The 26,502-nt window shown below is 39.2% G+C and overlaps 1 protein-coding gene across 3 annotated transcripts in view; it reads right to left on the bottom strand.

Moving 5' to 3' along the window:
* Positions 1 to 26,502, bottom strand: part of LOC139005587 (sucrase-isomaltase, intestinal-like) — a 174,710-nt gene that overhangs the window by 71,699 nt on the left and 76,509 nt on the right. For 2 of the 3 annotated variants that reach the window (XM_070407808.1, XM_070407809.1), the window contains exons 4-7: positions 25,017 to 25,186; positions 7,268 to 7,787; positions 4,278 to 4,380; positions 3,923 to 4,071 (exon numbers count right to left, since the gene is read on the bottom strand). In XM_070407808.1, the coding sequence (XP_070263909.1) occupies positions 3,923 to 4,071; positions 4,278 to 4,380; positions 7,268 to 7,787; positions 25,017 to 25,086 (842 nt within the window). In that variant the 5' untranslated portion in view covers positions 25,087 to 25,186. Of the gene's footprint in view, positions 1 to 3,922; positions 4,072 to 4,277; positions 4,381 to 7,267; positions 7,788 to 25,016; positions 25,187 to 26,502 lie in introns of those variants that run through there. The other variant, XM_070407810.1, reaches the window with a different exon arrangement.

Raw genomic sequence — 26,502 nt, 5'->3', positions numbered from 1 at the left:
TTGAGCACCAATTAATCTATGTGTTAGAGATGCTGAAGTGCTAGGGCTGACCAGCAGACCCTGCGTGATAGATGAATGGATCACTGCAACACAACTGTTTGCTGTGAAAAAGAGGGCTAAGGGGCTCTCCGGCTAAAGGAACCAGAGAGCCTCCATTGCCTGCCTCGTTAGGCTTTTATTATAAAAGTAGTTTGAGATAAAGCTTATCTTTTAGATACAATCAGTAGGGTAAGTAATCTTGGGAAGACACATGTGTTTGTAGTGTCTTTTAAGCAAGGACGCCTAAAAGATTAAGTATAAGGATTCCAGTAAACACCCAGGGGTCTGCACGTGCACAGACTTGTTTGGAAAGGTCAACTAATAATTACTGGCACTGTCTTCAACACTCTCCTAAGTCAGAATTCTGATAAATAGGGCAGGCAGCCTTGCACACACTTCCCTTTTCTCAGAATGTCTTCCTTACAAATTTTCCAGCAAGTTTCGTGTGCTCCCCAACACTGAAGTAAAATAAATAGATGGAGTCCCTGCCCTCAAGGATCATTTGTTCTAGTAGAAGATAATAAATACATAAAACAAACAAAACACATTCATAAGAAAATGTTGTGTTCATAAGAAGATAAAATATGTACCTGTGATAAAGGGTGAAGGACTACCATTTATAGAGAACACAGTTTTGCTTATATTATTTCACTCAAGATTTAGTAAAACCCACCTTAACAACAACAAAAAGCTAAGCTAAGAGAATTAAGTTACTTTCCTGAATTCACACAGCAACCCAAGTGGCAAAGCAGAGCTGCGGACCCCGGTTCATCTGACCCAAGACTATACTCTCTACTACAGTGAATGTGCTCTTTTTGAATGTTTGCTTTATCCCTGACAAGGTTATATTACCACTTCCAGGTTCTATGAGGCAAGTGCTTTGAGCTGGTCTTCATTCCTGACCATGAGCTCATTACCCACCACATTCTCTTTTACCCTGCCCACTGTGAACAAGACATGCAGGCGAGAGCCAGCTGTTCAAAGTTATTGTATCAGTTTTCTATTGTTATGTATCATACTGCCCCAAAACTTTGTGAATTAGAATATTAAAAATGCCTTATTCCTCACAATTGCTGGTGCAGTTCTGCTGGTCTTGCCTGGAATTATTAATGCAGTTGCAGCCAATAGGGGGCCTGGCTAGAGCTGGTTAACCTGGGATCTCAGCTAAAATGGATGGAATAGGCAGGATAACTGGGCTTCTCTTTCCATATGGCCTTTCATAAAGGCTTCTGCACATGCTACAGAAGTGTTCCATGGCTACAACAGTGAAATCTGTAAAATCTCTTAAGGCTGGGGACCAGATATCACACAACAGCTTTTCTGCCACATTCTACTAGTATTAGTTCTAGCAAGTTACAGGGTGAGCAGAGATCCAGGGATGATGAATTAGACTCTACCACCTGATGGGAAAAGTTGAAAAGGCCTTATAAATATCTTAATCTATTATAGATTACCTCCTGGCAGCAATTATTTACATTACACTCATATGCAAATATATTTGTCCCTCCTAAAATCCTCAAAAGGTTCAATCCATTATAACATCATCCACAATCTCATGGTCCATGATGAGGCGCCTCCAGGGCAGTCACCTTTTCCAAAAACAAAATATCTGCCTTCTCCCTCCCCGCCCCCCCCCCCCCCCACAAATACACAATGATTGAAAAAATATAGGAGAATTGCAATAATTATTCTTAATAAAAACAAAAGGAAAGATTAGGAAGCACATAACAATTTGTAGTCCACAGAAATTCTGAAATCCAGACACCTTTTATCAGGGCCCCTACTCTGGGGGTAGGAAATGTTACTTGATTAGGGCCCAGTTTTAGTCCTTAAGAATTGGTTCCTAATCCATTGTTCTGTGACTCTTAGGACCTTCTCAGGGCTTCTGGTTTCATGCTTTGAGAGGTCCTGCCTTCATCATAAAAAACGGCTAGTAGCTGTCTAATTCTACTTACTGGCCATAGAAAGTAAAGCATCAGAGGTATCTTTTAATAAAGAGTCAGAGGTACCTCTGACTCTTCCAGCCCACACTGATACAATGCCCTTAAAACCTTTGTGGGTTTTCTATAAATATGATTTATACCCAAAAGCCGTATCTATAGTTCTTTTAGAGAAAAAGCCCCTTTTATGGTGGGCAAAGCACTGTGAGAAAATGCCTTTAAGATTGTGAGAGACACTTTTATCTAGTTGAGAGGGTCTATCAGGCACAATACAAAATCTTTCCATAGTCTTAAAAAAGGCTTTATAGTCACACACTGTCAATCTTTATCTAAGACCATTTCTATCTTTGGGAGTCTTTTGCTGGCTGTAAGGACTGAGAATCAGAAGGAATTTCATATTCCAATCAACAGATCCAAAAGCTCTTGATGTTTTTTTTGTTCTAAATTCTGCTTAAAATCTGTATGGTTTTTTGTTTAGTTTATTTCTTGCTTCCTATAACATTATGCACAGTTAAAAAAGGTCAATTAATATTTTCAAAATTACATCTAGAAATCTCCTGTGTCAGATACACAAGTTCATTAGATATGTTTTCTAACTTCCAAATTATTGTAGGCAGATATAAGCAACATGGGTAACCATCCTTTCAGCTTCTATTAATAGTTTGTTCACCATCCCACCAGCCTCTTCACCATTTTCCAGCCTCTGCTTGTCATTGGGTCCTAAAGCCAATGAACAACAAATGATTTATGTTTTTGTTACCAATGACAGCCCATTTCTAGGGAGTGCCACTGTAACAAATTTTCCTAGTTATCAATTTCTACATATCAAACCACTCCAAAACTTAGTGTAAACCTTTCGTAGCAATGATTCTGGTCTCACCTCTAATATAGACATAAATTGGGATTGGTGCACCTTGTGGTCAGAAAGGAACCAGCTGTCAGCTTAGCTGTGGTTGGATGGCATACGAAGGTCTCACTCACAAGACAGGGGACTCACCTGGAATGGCTGGAATAAGTGAAGTGTCTGGGCCTCCCTTTCTATGTAGACTTTTATCACATGATGCTAAAAATGGTTCAAGAGGGTGTAAGGCCTCTTGAGGCCAGATCTTGGAAGTCACATGTCATTTCTTTTGCATTCGATTGATCAAAGCATAAACAGGACCAGCCCAGAATCAAGAGGTGAGGAAACAGACTTCATCTCTTGACCAGGAGGACATGGAAAGTATTTGTGGTCGTTTAAAATCCACCACACTTAGGAGCTCAGCATGGCCTCATAGAATAAAAATGGCCAAGTGGGCGGCATAAACATTGAAAGCTGCAGCACTATTAGAACCAGAAGCTGATCATCTGAGTTATTGAACCAAGGATGGCTTTACTTTCTGCATAGGCATAACCACATTACAATTCGTGTTCATTCAAGGCCAGTATATATTAAAAGGAAGTGAATGGTCAGGATGACATAGATATACCTGGAAATTCAAAGCAAAAATTGGCACTATATTATTTTGCATAAAAATGACAAGCCCCAAATCAATAAAAAATTACTAATATTACTTTAGATTAGTAGGCCTGTGTTTTTATTATCATAATGCTCAAAAATAATACCGCTGATGAATAGTAAAACCAGTAAAAATTATAACAGCTGATATTAACAGAATGTGTACCATGTACCAGTCCAACTAAATTCAATTTTGAAAGGGAACACAGAATTTTAATGCTGTAAGTAGTTTATAATTCAATTCCTCATAATTTAATTCTGAATACATAATTTAACAGGAGGCTACATGAATATTTTCCTACCCTATCTTACCCTAAAACATAGCTTTAAGTTAAACTTCATATTTCTAATACTCTAAGCTTGTTAATCCCATATTCTCCATAAATTTTTCATGCATTGTTTCTGAGAACAAAACTAAGAGCATATTCATGTGAGTAGTACTTACAATACGGTTCTTGTCTTCTTTCTTATCACTCTGAATTGAAGGGCTGTATCATTTATAAATTCAACATCATAGTTGGGTTCAAAAGACACATTTGAGGAAGATTCAATATTTAGTGGAACTTCAAATCGTTTATTATTAGGATCATAAATCTAAAACAAGTTAAATAGAATAAAGAGTGTATTAATTTTTTAAATGATCTAATTGCAATGCTACAAATAAGTGAAATAGAAAATTGTAGTTACCTCCAAAACAAGGTATTATGTAAGGTACTCAATCAAATAATGTTATGACATTTAAAACTTCCAATTAACAAGGTTTGTATTCATGAAAAATACAGACTATCAGTTATACTTACCTTAAATCGGAGACGATCCTTAGTATGAAATTCTACATCCATTACAATTGGGGAAATATCATTTCCAAACAGGGATATAGAACCACGTTTGATTAATGTTACCCTATAAGATAAACCACTTTATTAACCCAAATGAAGCATACTTATTTTTATAGATGAGTGGAATTCCTCAGTTAAAATAAATGTTGATAAACAGGGAGATAAACAACTTATCCTTTCAAAGAAAACAAAAATTCAGATGAGAAATGTTTTACTCAGAGAAGAAACACTGAAGAGTAAATGTGAAACACTGAAATGGAAATAAATCAACTAATTTTCTTCCTGATACATCTCTAAGAACAGGAAAAACTGCAACGACAAAATAAAAAACATGGCCACCTGACTTAGTTGATTTTGATACAATCTGCCCTGTAGTAGAATGAAATCTCTTGTCATGTTCAATCGGGATGGCTGTCCGTGACTTCTAACAGCCAGGCTTAGAAGTAATTAATGGGCAGTCATGTACCCAAAGCCCTGGGCACAGCCCCTCTCCTCCCAGTTCTGTCCTCTCTCCTCATCCTGCATACAAATGTGTGTGAAACAACTACACATGTCCAGCTACTAGAATCCCCAATTCAGTGCCATCACCACTATCACTCACTCTAACCCAGCTTTCCAAAGTTAGGTTCAGGGAGAGAAGGCCTCAGGTACATTCTTGGTTAGGTACACTATTTTAGGTCAATCATGGAAAAGGACCACTTACTGACATTGTTTTGCTGTGGAACATTCTGTCCTGACTTACAAAGAATCCATTAATATTTGAGATGTTTTATAAATTCAGCAAAAATGATCTGATGGTCAAATCGAGACATAACAAGATCTCCCGGGCCCAGAGTCAAGTGCAAGACTAGGCACACATTACCAATAAGCCAAAGGCTGCCCAGACAGCGAAGACACTGACATTTGGCGTCTTTGTGAATTGCTCAGTGTTTCTGCTTCTCTTACAATTCCCCCTTCTGGATAATCTTTGTTCCAAGTCAGAATTTAATATAGTTATAATTTAATTTATCTGACATTTGGTTTATTTTATGGTTCACTGCTCTTACTCATCCTGAGCTCCTATTATTTTAATTTCAGATTTTAATCTGTTTTCAAAAAATTTCCCATGATGGTCTCTGCTAAAATCTTCAAAAACTCAAACCAAGGCTAACTTAGAATAAGAGAAAATAACATATAATGTAAGTTAGCTCAATCAAGTTATATTTGAGCCCATAGAATAGGCTGGTGTATTCAATGCAGAGCATTTTCAAGGTCCAGAAGCAATAAAATCAAAATGTGACGATATTTTTTTCTCTACTTTCAATTTAGAATTCATTATATTTCCAAGACTACCCTGTCCCACTCTGACATAAACCAGTTCCTCTCAGCCCAGACCTCAGCCTTCCCCTTCCAGCTAGACCAGCAGTTCTCAACCTGTGGGTCACAACCCCTTTGGGGGTCGAATGACCCTTTCACAGGGGTCACCTAAGACCATAGGGAAACACATATATAATTACATATTGTTTTTGTGATTAATCACTATGCTTTAATTATGTTCAATTTGTAACAATGAAATACATCCTGCATATCACATATTTACATTATGATTCATAACACTGGCAAAATTACAGTTATGAAGTAGCAACAAAAATAATTTTATGGTTGTGGGTCTCCACAACATGAGGAACTGTATTAAAGGGTCGTGGCATTAGGAAGGTTGAGAACCACTGAGCTAGACGCAGTGGTTCTCAACCTTGGCTGCACATTAGAATCACCTGGGAATCTTTTTAAAATCCTGATTTCTGGGCCTCATCCTCTGGAAATTCTGTTTCTTTGTTATTAATGTTGTGGCCTCACTCCATAACAAAGAAACAGAATTTCTGGAGGATGAGGCCCAGAAATCAGGATTTTAAAAAGATTCCCAGGTGATTCTAATGTGCAGCCAAGGTTGAGAACCACTGAGCTAGAGTCTTAACTGTCATTTCTTGTCTTTGTCTTTAAAGAGAATGGTTCTCCAAATCCCTACTCCTAACCACCATCACTACATTTTCTATCACTGCCTGGTGAAAAACATAAATGGAAAACACATTTTGACACAGTTTCAAGCCTTGGTCTAGCAATGTAAAGAGAAAATAGCTCATAAATTCCAAATGGAAATTGAAGTAAAGTCAACTTTCATAACGCTCTGTGGAGGTCCAACTGAGTAAATGCCAGAATTCTATACATTCCATACTCTGCCCAAAAAGTATCTTCAAAATCAAGATCTAGTCTCTGAAAATCAGTATAGGAATGAGTTTTTTTAAGTGAGACTTAACCTACTAAATGTGGCTTTTCTCTTAAGAATCTTGATGAAAGGAAAATGACAATTTATTCTGTTCTCCTTATAAAAGTTAAGCCTATCATTTGTGATTGAGTTATTTTTGCACTTATTAATGAGAGGAAGTACTCTTATGATGTTAAAGTATAATTTCTGATGTTCTGAAATAGTGGCTGTTTGGGGCAATTTTTCATTCTGACTTTCTATATCATTTCACCGAAAATTAAGTGCTGTGTCATGCTTCACAAAAGATATGCAACAAAAAGAGGAAAAGATTGACAGGATCGCACAAAAGACAAGTTTTACCATAGCCTAACCTATTTGCAAGGAATCATCCCAGCCCACAAAATAATGAGTGTTTCCGGCTATTTGGCAGAGCCCACACAACTGACTGAGAAACAAGAAAGAGAGGCGTAACCTACTCTTCAACAGGGGAGTCTGACAGTGATTTCGAAGTAAAAACAATTAGGAAGCAAAAAGCCATGATGTCTTCTAGGCTTTCTGATTCACCATGAAGGCTCAGAGTTCTCAGGATAGAACCAATACAAATAGAATGAAATCTCTGGGGTGATATGTGTACCAAACAAACCCATGAGGCTGCATCAGTCAGTTCTGATGGTAGAGGTGGTTATTAAAAGCTCTGGAAGGTGTATACCTCCATCCTTGAGCTGTTTTTTGAGGCACGTCTTTCATGGTGTAGCCATGTGGACCATCGGCAGGGTAGAAGCACCAGGGCACATTGGCGACGGTTGTAGAACACCAGACACAGCCTCTAGCTTCACAGACTTCTCGAGAAGCTCCTGGTTGAGGATGGCAATCAACGCGGTTCTGAATGGGAAATTTCATGGAACAAGTGGCTTCTTCTTGGGAGTTATAGAAACAAAACGGAGCGGTGGTGTTCTCGGAGGCACACCAGTGACATCCGCGGCTCATACAGGCAGCTTCGTTGGCTCCTGACTCGGGATGACAATCAATTCGTTGGGGTTCAGGTACTACAGAACACGAATCCACCTTCTCAAAGCACCAAGGGATGCCTGGGGTTTTCCATGGAGACCAACAGCAATTCCTGGCCAGACAACTGGCTTCGGAAGCTCCGGGATCAGGGTGACAGTCTTTACGGAGTTGGGGGGCTAGAGGTGCCAAGCATGAACTTGAACTCACAGACTGGACTAGAGCTGAACCAAGAAGGAAAACAGGGCAACGTAAGTGCAAAAAATATCTAGACAAGATAATTATCATTAAGATACTTTGATGGAACTTAAAAAAAATAGTCTCTCAAAGTGCTTAGATTATGAGTGGAATAGTTACTGGATTTAAACAGTATGTACTATAACCCTAACCGGTTTGGCTCAGTGGATAGAGCGTCGGCCTGCAGACTGAAAGGTCCCAGGTTTGATTCCATTCAAGGGCATGTACCTTGGTTGTGGGCACATCCCCAGTAGGGGGTGTGCAGGAGGCAGCTGATCGATTTTTCTCTCTCATCGATGTTTCTAGCTCTCTATCCCTCTCCCTTCCTCTCTGTAAAAAATCAATCAATAAATAAATAATTAAAAAAATGAATGATATTAAATACTTGGTTGAAGAAAATAAACCACTTAATAAAAAAAGCTTACTTAAAACAAAACAAAACAAACAAACAAACAAACAAAACAGTATGTACTATAAATTTGTCAGCCTCGGTAAAAGAAAGCAAAGCAAAAAAACAAAAACAAAAAAAAACACCTTGTCCCTTAAAAATGAGGAATAACATTTTACTTTATCGCTCCTAATATTCTCAGCGTGCACATTCTTCACTATCTCCACAATTTTAGGCATCTACCCATCATTATCTTCTAAATGTTACCAAGTGAATTTCACAGAAGTCAGTAAAATTGCCTGTTCTGTTTGCTATATTTTCCTTCATTTATAGTCTAGATAGCAATTGTCAGTCTCCAATAATAATAGTGCAGAAATATCTATACATGCTTCCTCTAAACTAACAAGGTATCGTGTGTTATGTGTCGTTGAGTCAATTCCAACTCCTGGCAACCCTATGAATGGGTGATGTCCACTGTGTCCTGTCCTCCATAACCCTGCTGAGCTCCCATGGACTCATTCTTGTGGTTTCTTTTACAGAATCTACCCACCTCATATTTGGTCTTCTTTTCCTGGTGCCTTCTATTTTTCTCAGCATTATTGTCTTTTCGAAAGAACCCTGCCTTCTCAGGATGTGCCTGAAGTAGGACAGCTTCAGTTTTGTCATTTGTGCCTCCAATGATATTTCAGGCTACTTTGCTCTAGGACTCACCTGGTCATCTTTCTTGTGGTCCAGGGTATCCACAGAATTCTCCTCCAATACCATATTTCAAATGAGTCAATTTTTTTCCTATCAGATACTAGACCCCACAAGAATGCCACAATACTGCTGTACTTTATCATCCTCTTTCTTTTGTGGCTTGCTATTTTTAAAAGTCCTAAGTTTGTGTTGCAGACGGGGATGCTTTCATCACTTTGGGTATTTGTGAGTTTTACTGTACTAATACAATAAATGTCATGAATTGTAAATCTTTTTCTCCATAAATCGGATAAACATCTAAACACAGATACAATTCACCTCTTCATTCTGATCTCTTTTATCGTAAGTACTTTCTAAACTATGTTTTTGCAAGCGAGGCCCATGGAACTCCTTCCTCAGAACTGCCTATCAAATAGGTAAACATACTTTTTGAAAATGAGCCTTATCATCAGTACATGGCTGGCATGTGTATACAAACTGCACAATGGTATTGACAGGAATTTGACAATACCTAACAAATTACGTATGCTTTCATTTTTTGACCAAATACTATGTTTTAGGAGTTTATCTCAAAGACACACCAAGATATTTAGTGAAACATCATTTGTAATGGCAAATAATATACAAAATGTCCTTAAGTAGAGGACTAATTAAATAAATTATGGGCACATAAATCATAAAACAGAATGAGAAATTTCTATATATTATACAGACTGATTTCCAGCATATATTTAATAGAAAAAAAAACAAGGTTCAGGATAGTGTTTCTGAATGATACCTTTTCTGTAAAAATATATATATGCATCTCTTTATAATTTCAAATAGAAACAATGGAAGGATAAAATAACAAAAATAATTACATATTGGAGAAAAGAAGAAACAGGATAAAGAAGAAAAGAATCACTCTTTAGCTGTATCTTGTCATATAGGTTTTTTCTTGAAATCATGTCAGTGTTTTAATTGAATTTTCAGGAAAACAAAATTGATTTTAAAAGAAGTGTTTTAAAAAATTGACACATGCTAAAACAGATGCACTTGCTTATTTTCTTATGTTGGTAACATGTCCACACACACAAAAGGAATTACCTCATGATTTTAAAGCAAATATTTTTATATTTCTAATGGTATACATATACTTAAAGGGCAAACCACAAAGAAATTGTAACATGAATCCCAGTGGTCACATTGTTAATACTAATACTGATATTTTAATTTTGGAACCTAAGAATATATTGAATATATTGTTGCCTAAAGCAAATGAGTAATTATGTTATGTTTCTATGAAACAATATTTCAGCATAAGAAGCTGTAACTATATAATTTTTTAAATAATTCAAAACACTAAGCATAATTTGACTTGAAAATATTAGCATGAAATAATGATTAATCATACTCTTCTATAAACAGGCATGTTTCCAACCACTGACCACTGAGAAAACTAGAAGCAATGACAACCCATTAATAAGAAGCTTCTCTACCATCAACAAGGTGACTTTTAGCTGCCACACCTCATTAAAAAGAAAGACTCATTCCTTAGGGAAAATGACTCCCCCAAGGGTAAGGAATGTTTAAGAGGAGCCCGGGACATCTTTGCATTCAAGAAATAAAGAAAAGCACCACACCTTCCTGGCACCAACTTGAAGTGGTTCTCAGTGGCATTAGATGGAACAATCCACAGGACAAAGGACACTTCAATGGATAAACACAATAGATAAATAGTGTTTGTGCATGATTGCCCAGAAAAAAACTGAATATTGATTACACTGAAAATTGAGAACTGAGAGAAGGAATCATACATTATCCTGCTATTCTCACGTAAACTCTATTACAGGATTGCCAAGTAGTTGATGATGAAAATTTAGGTGTTTTTTTAAACTAAATACCAGCCCCTGGCTGGTGTTTCTCAGTGGTTAGAAACTGGCATATGCTAAAAAATATCTAATTAATGAATTAGGTTATCATTAATAAATAGAAAACCCTTAAATTTCTTTTGGAAATCCATCAGGGATAAGAGATATGAAATATTACAGATTAGATAGGTTGATTTAACACTCTTATTGTATTAAGTGTTGATTAAAAATTTGTTAAAAGAAACATTTTCAAAAGGTAAGTTCCTTACCTGCCAGAACCATGGAACAAACACGGAGAAACCTTATGGCCCTCATGGTCCCAGAAAAGTGACACTTGCTCATGGCATGTGACATATTTATATGGAACAATTTGAATAAATTGTTTGGCCTTGAATTTTTTCTACAGAGCAATGAGGCCAAGAACAAGTCCTTGAAAGACTTCCCACAAGGTTACCAGTGGCTAGCACTACTGTGTAATGGAAAGACATGAGACTAGCATGCAGGTGCCCTGGAGTTTAATCTAGCTTTCTGGTGGCTGTGGTAATGGATGTGTCATTTAACTTCTAGGAGTCAAGGTTTCTTCCAATGTAAGATGGATACAATACCTGCCCTGCCTATTTCATGGGGTTAGAATGAAGATCTATATATAATGTTATAGCTATAACATTACCATCCATAAGAAGACCAATGTCAGTGAAAAGTCACCTTCTCTTCTTGACATGTCCTAGGTCCCTTGACCTACTGAAGGAATTAAGGACTAGGTAAGAGAATTTGCCAATGAATTACAATTTTTTTTCTTTCTAAACCTCAAAATTTCCAATTCTGTGCTTTTTTAAATTATTCCTAGTTGAGCAAAAATTTCAATCACTGTACTTTAAGGGTCAGCATAAAAGTATTGGGAGAAAGAGTTTATGTAGAAAACAACTCAAGTTAAACCAAAGTCATAAGATTGTATAACTCATCAATATTCAACAATGCTTTATCTTACATATAAGCAAATGGGCAACTCCATATGCGGTGAAATATAGAAAAGTATCTTCCAGTATTCTTTCCCTCACTAACAAACCACAGCATGCAACATTTTCTCCCAACCACAAAGTCTCAGCTTTAGGGTTATCAAGGCTAAGAGCTGTATTTTTACTGGAAGTAATTTTAACTTAATAAAGTAGAAAGGAATAGTTTAACTTTTCTTCTAAGTGGAAAGGAAGGATCCTGGGAGGAGAAGGCAAAGGAGCTTCATCAGCCTGTCACAACAATTGACTGGATTAGTTCATTATCAGAAGGAGAAGCCTGGATTCTGGTAAGGAGGAAGGAGAAATGAGGGGCAGTTGACATCAAACAGAAAAAAGCAAACTGAGGAAAGAGGCAAAGACAAACTTGCCTCTCATATTTTTACAAAAGAATCTCTTAATCATCATTAGTGGGAAACTGAATCTGTTGGCAAATACAGTGATACTTCCACTGGTTGCTGCCCAAGAACTCGGTTCCTTGTAATAAATTCTGCCTGGACAGGGTTATTCAGAATGGAACAGAGGAGTTCAGAATCCCGGCATCCAACAGCAGGGCCCAGATTTGACCAAAGCCAAAGCACCCAGTATGATTTAAACAGGGATGCCGAAGTGTGGGTGGGAAGAAATCTGCACATTTACTACATCATTGTCCTGTCGTTTCTAATTCCAGCTGGCAAGAAGAAGCCTTAGAACGCCGAGCCCTTGGTTACTAGGACGGGTGTGTATGATCAAGTCCTCTGTATCATGAGGACACACAAGATACCTTCTCTAAAGGAATAATGAGCCTCACAGGGTACAGACACTTAAATGTTAAGTAGAACATGCACATTTATCATCCATTGAATATTTTCATTGGTAAACTGATCATATTGATTTTTTTCATCCAAGATAGACCCAACCAGAACCCTGGAGGACAGTGACCCACATTTCTATCATCAACTTTCTACTTCAAAGCACTACTTCTCAGGTGGTTCATGGAAAAGGTCCATGTAAATAGTACTCATGAAGTAAAGGAGCTGGAATTTTAGCCACTTCTCAATTATGTCAAGTAGGAAATGCAATAAACTATGTATGTGAAAAAAAAAAAACTATGCATGTATTCAAAACTTGTCAAGCTCTTATATAGCCGTGGCACTCATATTTATAAATCAAAAAGTAGAACATAACATACAACAAATTTTCTTTTAGAGGGAAAATGAGATTGAACATTTAGAATTCAGACAGAATGGGAAAAATCTTAGATACCAGAAAATCTTAGACTTGATTTATTCTTAGTATGACAAAGTAGGAAAAGGTCAGTAGCATTTACTATACATTTATTCACAGCACATATTTTACTAAAATTTTAAATCTGTGCTAGGTTCAAATTCAGGGTGTTTTCAAAGGAGAATTTTTGAAATCTGGATTATTGGCTGAAACTGAGAGATATGCCTAGAAATACTACTTTCTTATATGGTATTATATATGTATGAATTTTAACTGCTTTAAAAATAAATTAAAATAATGGGTGACTTGTAAGAAGAGCATTTGTTCAAAGTTCCTGTAATAAACTTAAAATTCCCGTAACTACTCAGTTCATATGATATTTTCTGTTAGATAGCAAAACTGTATGTACACATATATTAATTTACCTTTACCCTACAGGTATACTTAAAATTCCCAGCTGTATTAACATATTTTAATTATTTTTTCTATTTGCTTAATATATTCAAAGGGAGGAACAGATGTGTAAAAGTAAATTTATGCTATGATCATCATAATTAGTTGCAGCAACCTTTCTAATTCCTTAGGATAAAGAATTGCATAGTTTTGCAAGCTCAAGGGACTGTGTTAAATCACTGTTTACAATATGAAAGCTTAAAGACAAATCAGATCCCTCCCCCAGAGTTTATTAAAATAATTTATCTTAAAATTCCAATTAAAATAAAAATTTAATATTTTAAATAGTTATTGTTGTGCATATTTACTCACTTGATTATAATCATCCCTTTCTGACAATCTCATTAACAGATTATGCTGATTACATAAAGCACCATATTTTTTTATACAAGTTAACAGTAAATTGCTATTTTAAGCATATATAAACAGAAATCCCAATATGCTGTATCTCTCATTTTTCACATTGACATATAGATCAAAAACATCCATCAATTTCAGGGCTCAGCATATTTAAGAAGGAAAACCTGCTGGTGAGAGCATTCTGGATATTAAATCTAAATAAGCAAGATATTGAAGTGAAATATTCAGGAGCTAGTCTAATGAGGAAAATAGCTGGATGTCATCATACATCCAATATGGGAAAGAAGGTCAGAGCTAAATCAGTAATTGCTTCAAACTTTTCCCTTAATATCCCAGTGATTTGGTGATGGAGGAATGAGAAAGCGGACAGGTGACAGCATTTTATTTATCACATTCATGTAAATAATATAATCAATCTGGGATATGCATGAACTCGCACACACATTTCTCTTTTCCAGAACCTTATGCAATTCAAAGATCCTCTTCAAAACATTTATATACAGATTCCATTATGGATGCTCCCTAAGGATGTGGTTTCTATTCAGAAAACAAATTTCCGAAAGGTACATTTAGTCATTCAATAAATATTTACTAAGCGCCTACTATGGGCCAAATGCTGCCTAGATCCTGGGAACACAACACAATTCCTGCCTTCACAGACCAAGTGTCATGAATGGGGACCTCCTGGGAGCAGTGGGAAGGCATAGAAGACCCACCCCATTCACAAGGCATAGTTCTGTCCAGTAACACTCAGGGGGTTAATTGGATTATAGTAACAAGACATCAGTGTATTTCTAAGACAGACTCAAGCTTTCATTTGGTACTTGGCGTTTTCCCATTACCTTTACCTCTAAGTTTTAACAGTAAGCTAAAGCTGTTGTATTCTTTGTATGTTGGTTGGATTTTCTTCAAACATGTCAATTATTTTAGCAAAAAGGAAATGACATTGAAATTAAACTGTCCTCCTTTGTGAATTCCTAGATGAAGAAGGGCCTATATCACTAACACGGATTATAAATTTCATTCCAGATTCTCAATGTAGGGGGAAAAGATAGAGGAAAAAGATATGGAACATGCATCTAAGGAAGTACATATCCACAGCCTAATGCAGCTCACATTTGTCTTATACTGACCTGGTAAGGAGGTACTATTATTGAGCAGAAGAGACAAACCACATCTAACTTTAAGGGGGGTGGGGGATGGGAGAGGAATCTACTGCAATGTTTGTTCTGTTCTTTTATTTTTTAACACTTTTCCTGAAGTATAGCCTGTCAATCACTCTCATTTCTCCAAGGAAAGAGCATAACCAGAAGGAAAGTTCAAACTGTGGAAACCACCAGGGCTTAGAGTCCTGAGGAGAATCATCCTACAAGGTCCCATTGGGCATGTTCTACTTCACATTTCCAAACTGCACAGTGTCCTTTCTAGACCTTATCTTTCAATATCCTGTCTATCATTCTCAAGCCAGTAATAAATCTTTTATTCTACTCTCCAGGCATGGATAGAATTAATAAACTTACTAAGCTTTGGTCAAAGTTTAACCAACAATCCCGATGACAGTCCCCTTTTCTTAGTCAAATCATTCACAAAACTCATTCGGGATCATTCTTCAAAAACAAACAAACAAAAGAAACAGAAAACCATTATATATCAGAGAGTCAAATGCTTTTTCAAGTCAAGCTGTATTTGGTGACACCAGGAATAAGCAGTTATGAGAAAAGTATATCTATTGGGTAATATTCCTCCCCCTGAAAGCTATCTTGCAGTTTACCCATCTTATCACCTAAATGTTTACAAACTGATTGAGTATATTTATTTTTATTCATTTGAGTGGGAAGGTAACACATGACAAACCAAACAAACATTTACTTTAACCTGCAGGTTAACTAATCCTAAAAATCAGGGCCGTGAATACTAACAATTTATAATATTAAGAGGTAATAACATTCAAGTTAAAAGTCTACTGGACATTCCAATCATTTACATCATAGTTGTTATAGTTTACTATGGTACTTTAATATGAAAGATGATTTTGTTTTTAATATCATATTTGTGAACAACTTTAATAACATGGGAAAATATTTATAATACATCTTTAGCAAAAAGCATGATGTGAAATATTTTACAGCATCCCAAATTTGTAAACCTATGTATGTGATTATCTCTGAATGAACATTTTAAAAACATATAAATTTATTTCTAATTTCTAGCCACAAAAATAGAAGTCTTTTATTAAGAAAGTTACTTTGTTTTAGTATTTCTTTTACATCCGTTGGTTAGATATCCTAGAACAGTATAACTATCTATAATAATAAAAGCATAATATGCTAATTAGACCAGACAGCCGAACGACCCTCCGGACATCATTCCAGATGTACTTCCTGATGAAGCTGTGGTGGCGGGGGCTAAGGCAGAGCGGTTAGGGGTGATCAGGCAAGCAGGTGAGCAGTTAGGGGTGATCAGGCAGGCAGGCAGGTGAGCAGTTAGGAGCCAGTGGTCCCGGATTGCAAGAGGGTGCAGGCTGGGCTGAGGGACCCCTCCCACCCCCTGCCATGCATGGATTTCATGCACTGGGCCTGTAGTTCGTATATATAAACTACAATTGTCATAAATAAAAATAAATCCTTAAAAAGGAGGACTTGACAAAGGCATTTATGTCCATGATCTTAGGCAAGGACTTTAAAAGGTAGACTTATTAGGTAAGGAGAAAGAGTTGCAATGGAAAAAGTAAGGTCATTTTTCTAGTCTGGTGAAAGATCTAACAGCATTCAATGTTTTACAAAAAAGAACTGGCATTGGCAGCTTCATTAATTAAGCACTTTATTAGCTGAAGTGAGAACTTGATACTTCCAGGAGCATCCTTCAGTGAAATTTCTCACTAGGGCAGACAGGCCCTTGTTAGCAAATCAAAGTTGTGGCAATTCTCACATATGTGTGAAAATCAGGCTTGTCACCATTTAATGAGGTGAAAGTACAACCACAATAAACTAAGGAGACTTCAATTCAAATAAAGAATACTAGTTTAGCTAAGCAAACACAAAACACCACACAAACTGAATCTAGTGGCCCAAATAGATTTCCCTCATTCGGAAAGCTAAACGTTCTTCACAATGCATGCTATAATTGTAGGTTATGGCATATACAAAGATATATTTCTCCCATAATGTTTAATGTATGATATCTGAAAGCTCTTAGTCAATTGGTTTTCTTACAATATTCTTTAAGAAATTTAGATGTTGCCCTGTGCACCGAAAGGTTGCTGGTTCGATTCTTAATCAGGGCACATGGGCTCGTTTTTCTCTCCTTTTTCCTTTCTCTTTCTCTCTAAAAGTCAATTTAAAAATATTTAAAAGAAAAACAAGAAAAAATTTAGATGTTATTTTTTTAAACAAATGTATATTATTATATTTTATTATATATACACTAGAGGCCCGGTGCACAAAAATTTGTGCACTTGGGGGGGGGGTCCCCCAGCCCGGCCTGTGCCCTCTCACAGTCTGGGACCCCTCGGGAGATAATGACCTGCTGGCTTAGGCCTGCTCCCGGGTGGCAGAGGGCAGGCCCAATCCCTAGGTGCAGCCCCTGGTCAGGCTCAGAGCAGGGCCGATTGGGGAGTTGGGGCGCCGCCCCGTCATGCACAGAGCAGGGCGGATCGGGAGGTTGCAATGCCACCCTTAGTCACACTCAGGATAGACTGATTGCGGGGTTGGGGCACCGCTCCCTGTTACACTCAAGGCAGGGTCAATGGGGAGGTTGTGGCGCCACCCCCTGTCACGCACAGAGCAGGGCCAATCAGGGGGTTGGTGCGCTGCACCCTGTCACACACAGAGCAGGGCCAATCAGGGGGTTGGTGCGCTGCACCCTGTCACACACAGAGCCGCAGGGCAATTGGGGGATTGGGGAGCTCCCCCCCTATCAGGCACAGAGCAGGGCTGATCAGGAGGTTTGGGCGCTGCCCCCTGTCACGCTGATCCTGGTGCTGGGAGCCTCGCTGCTCCGCTGATCCCAGTGCTGGGAGGCATATTACCCTTTTACTATATAGAATAGAGGCCTGGTGCACGGGTGGGGGCTGGCTGGTTTGCCCTGAAGGGTGTCCTGGATCAGGGTGGGGTCCCCACTGGGGTGCCTGGCCAGGCTGGCTGAGGGGCTGAGGGCTGTTTTCCCGCTGGCAGTTGACTAAAAGCTCCCAACTGCTCCCTGTTTTCTTTCTTTTTTTTAATTCTGGGCCAGCTTTAGCTCTGAGGCCTCGCTGCTGAAAACATGGATACAATGTTGCGGTCCGGGGCTGACTGAAAGCTGGTTTTGTTTAGCTTCTTATTTGCAACATAGTAATAGTTGCTTAGAGTTGCAGTTGAGAGGCTGGCAAGTTAGGTGGGGAACGTTGGAGTCTGCAGTTCCTGGAGGAAGCAAGCCTCCCTGCTCGCTTCAGTGCCTGGCTGCCGGCCGCCATCTTGGCTGACAGTTAATTTGCATAAGGATACGCTGATTAGCCAATGGGAAGGGTAGCGGTCGTACGCCAATTACCATGTTTCTCTTTTATTAGTGTAGATGTGGAAATATATATGTATATATTTCTGAAGTTCAGAAGATATCAACTGCCTATAGCATCCTTGTGCCTTGGCCCCAGGGTGGAAATAGGTGTCTTGATTACTTGAGTTTTCCAAACTCAATATTTTCAATTTGATTCAAAAACTTCCCCAATAAATACAATTTAGCATTTGAGTCTATAAAAATTATGCATTCACATTGAAAGGAGTTTGCAAAATAAAAGATTCATATTATTTTGTTTGTGAGATTATGAATTTTATTATTATTAACGAGAGGTCCAGTGCATGAAATTTGTGCACTGGTAGGGTCCCTAGCAGCTGCCAGCTGCCGGCTGCCGGCTGGGTACTCCCTCCCTTCCCCCAGCCAGCCCTGCTTCCTGGTCGAACTCCCATACGAACTCCTGGTCGAGGGGACAATTTGCATACTATATGCTTTTATTATATAGGATTATTTTAATAAGAATAACTTTTCAAATAGTCAAGGATGCAATATAATGAATTCAATGCATATGCTATTTAATAAATCTAGAATATTGGTGTAAGATATAGTGAAAGGCTCTTATCTGATTTGAATGCTATTAAAATAAAAAGAAAAAGTAGTGAGTGGAAGTGAGTATGCAGTCAACTTTGTAGTTCTAATCCTACATTACAAAATAAATACTTTTCAAAATTTCCAACATAGAGCCAAAAATGTAGACACTTGTTACCTGCCCAAACTGTTCAAAGTTATTTCTTCTTAGTTATTAATCTTTTTAAAATCTTTATTGTTGAAAGTATTACAGATGTCCCCATTTTCCCCATTGACCATCTCCACCCTGCATACCCCGTCCCCTCCCAGGCCTTCACCACACTATTGTCTGTGTCCATGGGTTATGCATACAAGTTCTTTAGTTAATCTCTTCCCACCCACCCCTGCCTTCCCTCTGAAATTTGACAGTCTGTTACACGCTTCTATGCCTCTGGATCTATTTTGTTCAACAGTTTATTTTGTTCATTAGATTCCATATGTGAGTGAGATTATGTGATACTTGTCTTTCTCTGACTGGCTATTTAGCTTAGCATAATACTCTCCAGGTCCATCCACGCTGTTGCAAATGGTAAGAGTACCTTTTTACAGCTGCATAGTATTCCATTGTCTAAATATAACACAACATTTTTATCCACTCATCTACTGATAGGCACTTGGGCTGTTTCCGGATCTTAGCTATTGTGAATAGCACCGCTATGAAAATGGGGGTACATATATCCTTTCTAATTGCTTTTTTGGGATTCTTATGATATACTAGAGGCCTGGTGCACAAAAATTTGTGCACTCAGGGGGGTCCCTCAGCCCGACCTATGCCCTCTTGCAGTCTGGGACCCCTCGGAGGATGTCCACCTGCTGGCTTAAGCCCGCTCCCTGGGGGATCGGGCCCAAGCTGGCAGTCAGACATCCCCCTGGCAGCCTGGCAGCCCTTGGAGGATGTCCACTTACCAGCAGGGAGCAGACCTAAGCTGCAGTCGGACATTCTTAGTGCTGCTGAAGAGGCAGGAGAGGCTCCCGTCACCACTGCTGTGCTGGCAGCCATCAGCCTGGCTTGTGGCTGAGCAGAGCTCCCCCTGTGGGAGTGCACTGACCACCAGGGGACAGCTCCTGCATTGAGCATCTGCCCCCTGGTGGTCAGTGTGTGTCATAGTGACCAGGCATTCCCAGTTGTTCTGTTGTTAGGGTCAATTTGCATATTACCCTTTTATTATATGGGATAGAGGCCTAGTGCATAGGTGGGGGCCAGCTGGTTTGCCCTGAAGGGTGTCTCGGATCAGGGTGGGGGTCTCGTTGGGGTGGCTGGCCAGCCTGGGTGAGGGGCTGATGGCTGTTTGCAGGCTGGTCAAAAAAAAGAAAAAAAGCAGAGGCTGCGAGCTTCCGTCGCTGGAAGGGCTTGGCCAGCCTGAAAATGGCCCACAGCCCCTCACCCAGACTGGCCAGGCACCCCAGTGGGAACCCTCACCCCATTGAGGTTTGGCTAGCCTGGGTGAGGGGCTGATGGCTGTTTTCAGGCTGGCCACACCCCCTTTAGGGTGGGGGGTCCCCACTGGGGTGCCTGGCCAGTCTGGGTGAGGGGCTGAGGGCCATTTTCAGGCTGGCCAAGCCCCTCCAGCGACGGAAGCTCCCAGCCTCTCCTTTTTTTTAATTTATTCTGGAGTTTATTTGCCTTCTATAATTGAAACTTTGTTGCTTTGAGTGGAGCTCAGAGCCACCGCGGCAGCTTGGCTTCCTCCATCACTGGGGCAAGCAAGCCTCCTGCTTGCTCCAGCTCCGTGGCTGCTGGCCACCATCTTGGTTGGGTTAATTTGCATATAGTCGCTCTGATTGGCTGGTGGGCATGGCTTAAGGCATAGCAAAGGTATGGTCAATTTGCATGCTTGTCTTTTATTAGTGTAGATTTCTAGAAATGGGATCACTGGGTCAAATGGAAGTTCCATTTTTAATTTTTTTGAGGAAACTCCATACTGTTTTCATAGTGTTTGCACCAGTCTACTTTCCCACCAGCAGTGTATTAGGGTTCCTTTTTCTTCACATCCTCATCTACACTTGTCATTTGGTGATTTGAGTGGGGGTTTTTTTGGGGGGTGGTGGTTTAGTCTTTATTTATTTATTTATTGTTAATTTTTCTATTGTTGAAAGTATTACATATGTCCCCTTTTCCCCCATTGACTTCTCCCAGCCTGCACCCCCACCCTGGTTTTCACCACCCGCCCCCCCCCTCCCACCCCTTTGTCTGTGTCCATTGGTTATGCTTATATGCATACAAGTTTTTTGGTTGATCGCTACCCCCCTGCCCACCCGTCCCTGCCTTCCCTCTGAGGTTCAATACTTCTATGTCTCTGGATCTATTTTTGTTCATCAGTTTATGTTTTCATTATATTCCACAAATGAGTGTGATCATGTGATACTTCTCTTTCTCTGACTGGCATATTTCACTTAGCATAATCCTCTTGATTTGTTGATGGTAGCCATTCTGACAGATGTGAGGTGATACCTCATTATCGTTTTAATTTGCATCTCTTTGATGATTAGTGAAGCTGAGCATCTTTTGCCCATCTGTGTGTCCTCTTTGGAGAAGTGTCTATTTAGGTCCTTTGCCATCGTTATTAATCTTGTATTTTTTCTCTCTTGGAATGTTCTTTAAGTTTCCAGGGAAACCTCACAAATAAGACATAGTACTAAAGGAAAGAAAAAAAACAAAACAACTCTCATCATTAGAAAAAATATATTAATTGATCCCTGGCCTTTGATTCTTGAATATTTTCTGGAAATCCTAACATGAAATTAGAAAATGTTTTTTAAATGGGGCTGTGACAGCAACAAATGCCTGTGAGGATGTGAATGAAACAGAAACTCTCATTGCTGGTGAGAATGCAAATTGTTTCAGCCACTTTGGAAGACAGTTTGGCAGTTTCTTGCAAAACTAAACATACTCAAACCACAGGATCCAGCAATTATGCTCTGTGTTATTTACCCAAAGGAGTTGAAAATTTATGTTCACACAAAAGCCTGCACATGAATGTTTATAGCAGCTTTACTCATAATTGCCAAAACTTGGAAACAACCAAGATGTCCTTCGATCAATTAGTGGATAAATAAACTGTGGGTTATTTATTTCATCCAGAAAATGGAATATCATTCAGCAGAAAGAAAGAAAGAAAGAAAGAAAGAAAGAAAGAAAGAAAGAAAGAAAGAAAGAAAGAGAGAAAGAAAGAGAGAAAGGAAGGAAGGAAGGAAGGAAGGAAGGAAGGAAGGAAGGAAGGAAGGAAGGAAGGAAGGAAGGATAAAGGAAGGAAGGAAGGAAGGAAGGAAGGAAGGAAGGAAGGAAGGAAGGAAGGAAGGAAGGATAAAGGAAGGAAGGATAAAGGAAGGAAGGAAGAGAGAAAGACCAAGCCACAAAAAGACAAAGAGTACCTTAAATACAGATTACTATGTGAAAGAAGCCGAGCTAGCATAGCTACATACTGTATCATTCCTACTATGCAGCATTCTGGGAAAGTCAAAACTATGGAGATAGTAAAAGGATCAGTGGTTGCCAGAGGTTTGGTAGGAGAGAGGGACGAATAGGCAGAACACAAAATTTTTAGAGCAGTAAAACTTACTCTGTATGATGCTATAATGGTGGATATATATCATTATACATTTGTCCAAACCCATAAAATGAACCATACAAAGAGTAATGTAAACTATGTAATATAAACTATAGACTTTGACTGATAACCAGTGTCAATGAAGGTTTCATAGGTGATAAAAAAATGCCCCACTCTGGCGTGGAATGTTGATGGTAGGATGGTATGGCAGGGTGTGTGTGTGTGTGTGTGTGTGTGTGTGTGTGTGTGTCACGCGCGCAGGGGCGGGGAGAAGGAGAAACGGGAGTATGTGGGAACTTTCTGTACTTTCTGCTAATTTTGCTGTGAACAGAAAGCTAGTCTAAAAAATAAAGCCTATTAATTGAAAGAGAATAAGCACTGGGCTGACCTACAGAACTCTGAGCCCGTAAAGGATATTCAGGACATGATGTGGATGAACACGCTGCCTAATCCACCTACCGACTAGTCAGGGGTGGGCAAACTTTTTGACTCGAGGGCCACAATGGGTTCTTAAACTGGACCGGAGGGCCGGAACAAAAGCATGGATGGAGTGTTTGTGTGAACTAATATAAATTCAGAGTAAACATCATTACATAAAAGGGTACGGTCTTTTTTTTTTTTTTAGTTTTATTCATTTCAAACGGGCCGAATCCGGCCCGCAGGCCGTAGTTTGCCCTCGGCTGGAATCTGACGAAATGTAAAACATGCAGACGCCAGTGACTGAGAGCGAGTCAGCAGGCAGTAACCCCACACAGGTGGTTCATTCTTAATACAATTAAATTATCAAATATACCCCAAACCAAAGCCACTAAACAAGCATTTAATGTGTTAACAAGCTACTAATAAAAACTGGAAATAAACCCAAGGAAGTGAAAGAGCAAAAGGATTAAATCCAGTTCCTAATAGCAGTTTCTATCTTAGAGAATTAACACTCATTCCTGTTGTAGTGTCCTGCTGATTTCTATTGATTGGGGAAAACATCAGACATAAATAGAAAAATTTGATGGCAAAAAACCTCACCTGAGGACATTTTTAAAAGGAGGTGAGGGGGCTTTTTCTTTCAAGAGGAAAATTCATTTTTTTTTTCTGTAAGACTATGGAAAGCCTTTATTTTTCACGTAGTTTCACTTGATTCAACCACACCAAACAATGCTTCTGAGCTCAACTTTTCCAACTTTAGTAAAGAAAAGGGCATGCTGAGTCTTAGTCCTAGCTTTGAATTCATGCTTGTATTCCTCCTGCATACCCCTTGGAGTGCAAAGGAAAGTTTTCTATTTCTTTGGAGAAAAGAAAAATCTGTTTTATTTTTTAAGCCAGTATCATCGAATAGAATCGTGAGGCAGCAAGTTCTATGAAAAGTATAAGGGAACAAGAACAACAAAGGCAAATAAAAAGATAAAATCAATTATTAAAAATTCTAAATAAAAATGTGGAACATAAAAGCAGTCAATGAAATTTCAACAAACATTTCATTCCAGGCTTGAGCAAAAAAGAAACAACCTTTGACTGGCCAATCTACACAGAAAAATGGGCTCTGGCACTGAAGGTTAAAGGAAGCAATTGTCATTTGGGGAATTTACAGAACTTTTAAGGTTTTGAACCAACACAAGTCAGTTCTTTGAAATTAACGAAGACTTATTGAAGCCAGCGATGAGATTTACTGCGTTGCGGAAAATGTATAAAGAACAAATGTGTTCACTCAGTAAGTGACTTCTGTAGCATCTTCTATTAAAGGCTTTAGGATTCATCAGTGAACAGGGGTTCCCATCCCGCCCCCCCCCCCCCCCCCCGCAAAAGGTAGAGGTTATGTTCTATTTGGAGGGAGGCAGAAAATGAACACTAAACATTCATAACTATATGTAGGAAGTTAAAAATTCTACAGGAAACAATGAAGCAGAGTAAGGGTGAGTGAGAAACAGGTATTGGGAGGAAGAAAAGGGTTGCAATTTCCACAAGTGAGTGGAGAGCAGGGCTCCTTAAGGAGGGGGCATTTGAGTACAGATCTGAAGCAGGAGGAAGGGCGTCCTTGTAAACAGCCAGTGCAAGAGGCCGAGGGTGGAGCATGCCTGATGTGTCCTGGGAGGGTCCCCTTCAGGAAGTTTATGGTTACTCGGAAGGCCAGACGTGCACCCTGAAAATAAGAGATCAATCAAGGACTGAATACAAAAACAAAAACAATCAAGTTTCAAGAAGAATGAAATAGACTAACTCTCAGAGGATTTCTGAAAGCACCGAGAAAGAGATGAGAGTTTAAATGGTCCTTGAAATGTTTCTCAGGATTTTCTTCCCACAGGAATAAAGTCAGTGATCATAAGCAGTTATAAAAGATACAAAGCAGTTACAAAGATGAGAGATCACATCCCACCAAACGTTTTAAAACAAAAATGTTAGGTGATGCTCAAGTCTCTTGCATTCTCAAATAATTCAGCCCTTTGGCATGCAACCTCACCTAGCGGTGGGCCCAGCCGTCCCTTCTAGAAAGTGAAATCTACTCTGCTGTTCTTTTCCACCCTTTCGCAGTTGCTCAAAAACCTCTTATCTTGCTTACATACCCAGTGTATACATTTCAGTTATTCATCTTGCTTACTTTTTGTATTTGCATGGCCACCATGCAATTTTCTTCTCTGGTTGGTCTCTTGCTTCTCTCCTCCTGCCATTCTGTTCTTTCTTCCTCCACCAGCTCCATAAACACTGGGCTGTGTTCTCAGCTACTAGTTTTCTTCAGTACTCACTGTCTCCAATGTGCCTTCTCCCATTCTTTCATTAAAATATATTTTTATTGATTTCAGAGAGGAAGGGAGAGGGAGAGAGAGAGATAGAAACATCAATGATGAGAATTATTGATCGTCTGCCTCCTGCACCCCCACAGTGGGGATCAAACCCACAACCCAGGCATATGCCCTGACCGGGAATTGAACAGTGACCTCCTGGTTCATAGGTCAATGCTCAATCACTGAGCCACACCAGCCAGGCCCATTCTTTCTTAAAGCCACTCAAACCAAGGTTTCACTCTGCTACTCCACGTAATTTACTAGCTAACTAATAGTTTTCAGTTTCCCCAGATAACCTGAGTTGTCACAACTTAATAGCACCCCTTTTCGTTCTCACATTTGCTATCTCTATTTGGACAATGAACTATATAGTCTCCCTATCTATGACTCCCACTGAAAACTCCCATGGCCATTTCTCAGTACTTTAGTTCTCACAGTGTGTTCCAAGGCTTTCTAAAGCACCTCTGCAGCCCTAACTGGTTTGGCTCAGTGGATAGAGCATCGGCCTGCAGACTTAAGGGTCCCAGGTTCGATTCCGGTCAAGGGCATGTACCTTGGTTATGGGCATATACCCAGTAGGGGATGTGCAGGAGGCAGCTGATCGATATTTTTCTCTCATCGATGTTTCTAACTCTCTATAAAAAACTCTCCCTTCCTCTCTGTGAAAAATCAATAAAATATATATATATTTTTAAAAAAAGCACCTCAGCAAACTCACAGGGTTCTGAGGGATATTTTAAAATTTTGAGGAACCACATCTGTCAAATACAAAGTACTAGCGCAAGTAGGTTTGCAGTTCCAATGTGAGTTTGCACTGCTTTCCTTTCAATGATGTCATATTTTTGCAAATCTTGGTTTTTGGTGTTTGTTGTGATAAAAATGTAAGGACTGTGCAAAAATCATTGTGGACATGAGTGTGATGGTGTCCAAAGATATTCCAAGGTTAGAAGTTGTGTAGTACCCAACAGATACACACATTCCATTAAAAAGTAATTGCAGCCAAGACCGGTTTGGCTCAGTGGATAGAGCGTCCGCCTGCGGACTGAAAGGTCCCAGGTTCGATTCCGGTCAAGGGCATGTACCTGGGTTGCGGGCACATCCCCAGTGGGAGATGTGCAAGAGGCAGCTGGTCGATGTTTCTCTCTCATCGATGTTTCTAACTCTCTATCTCTCTCTCCCTTCCTCTCTGTAAAAATCAATAAAATATATTTAAAAAAAAAAGTAATTGCAGTTATTTAAGAATGAAGCTAAATATTGCAGGCTTTCTTCCTTGTGCTTGTGTGCATTCGGTTTTCAACTTTT

This window comes from Myotis yumanensis, unplaced genomic scaffold (genome assembly GCF_028538775.1).
Source record: "Myotis yumanensis isolate MYYU_CA2020_CCGP unplaced genomic scaffold, mMyoYum1.0.hap1 SCAF_3, whole genome shotgun sequence".
Taxonomy (NCBI): Eukaryota; Metazoa; Chordata; class Mammalia; order Chiroptera; family Vespertilionidae; genus Myotis; species Myotis yumanensis.
The sequence above is the reverse complement of the archived record's forward strand: the minus strand, read 5'-3'. Positions and strand labels throughout refer to the sequence as shown.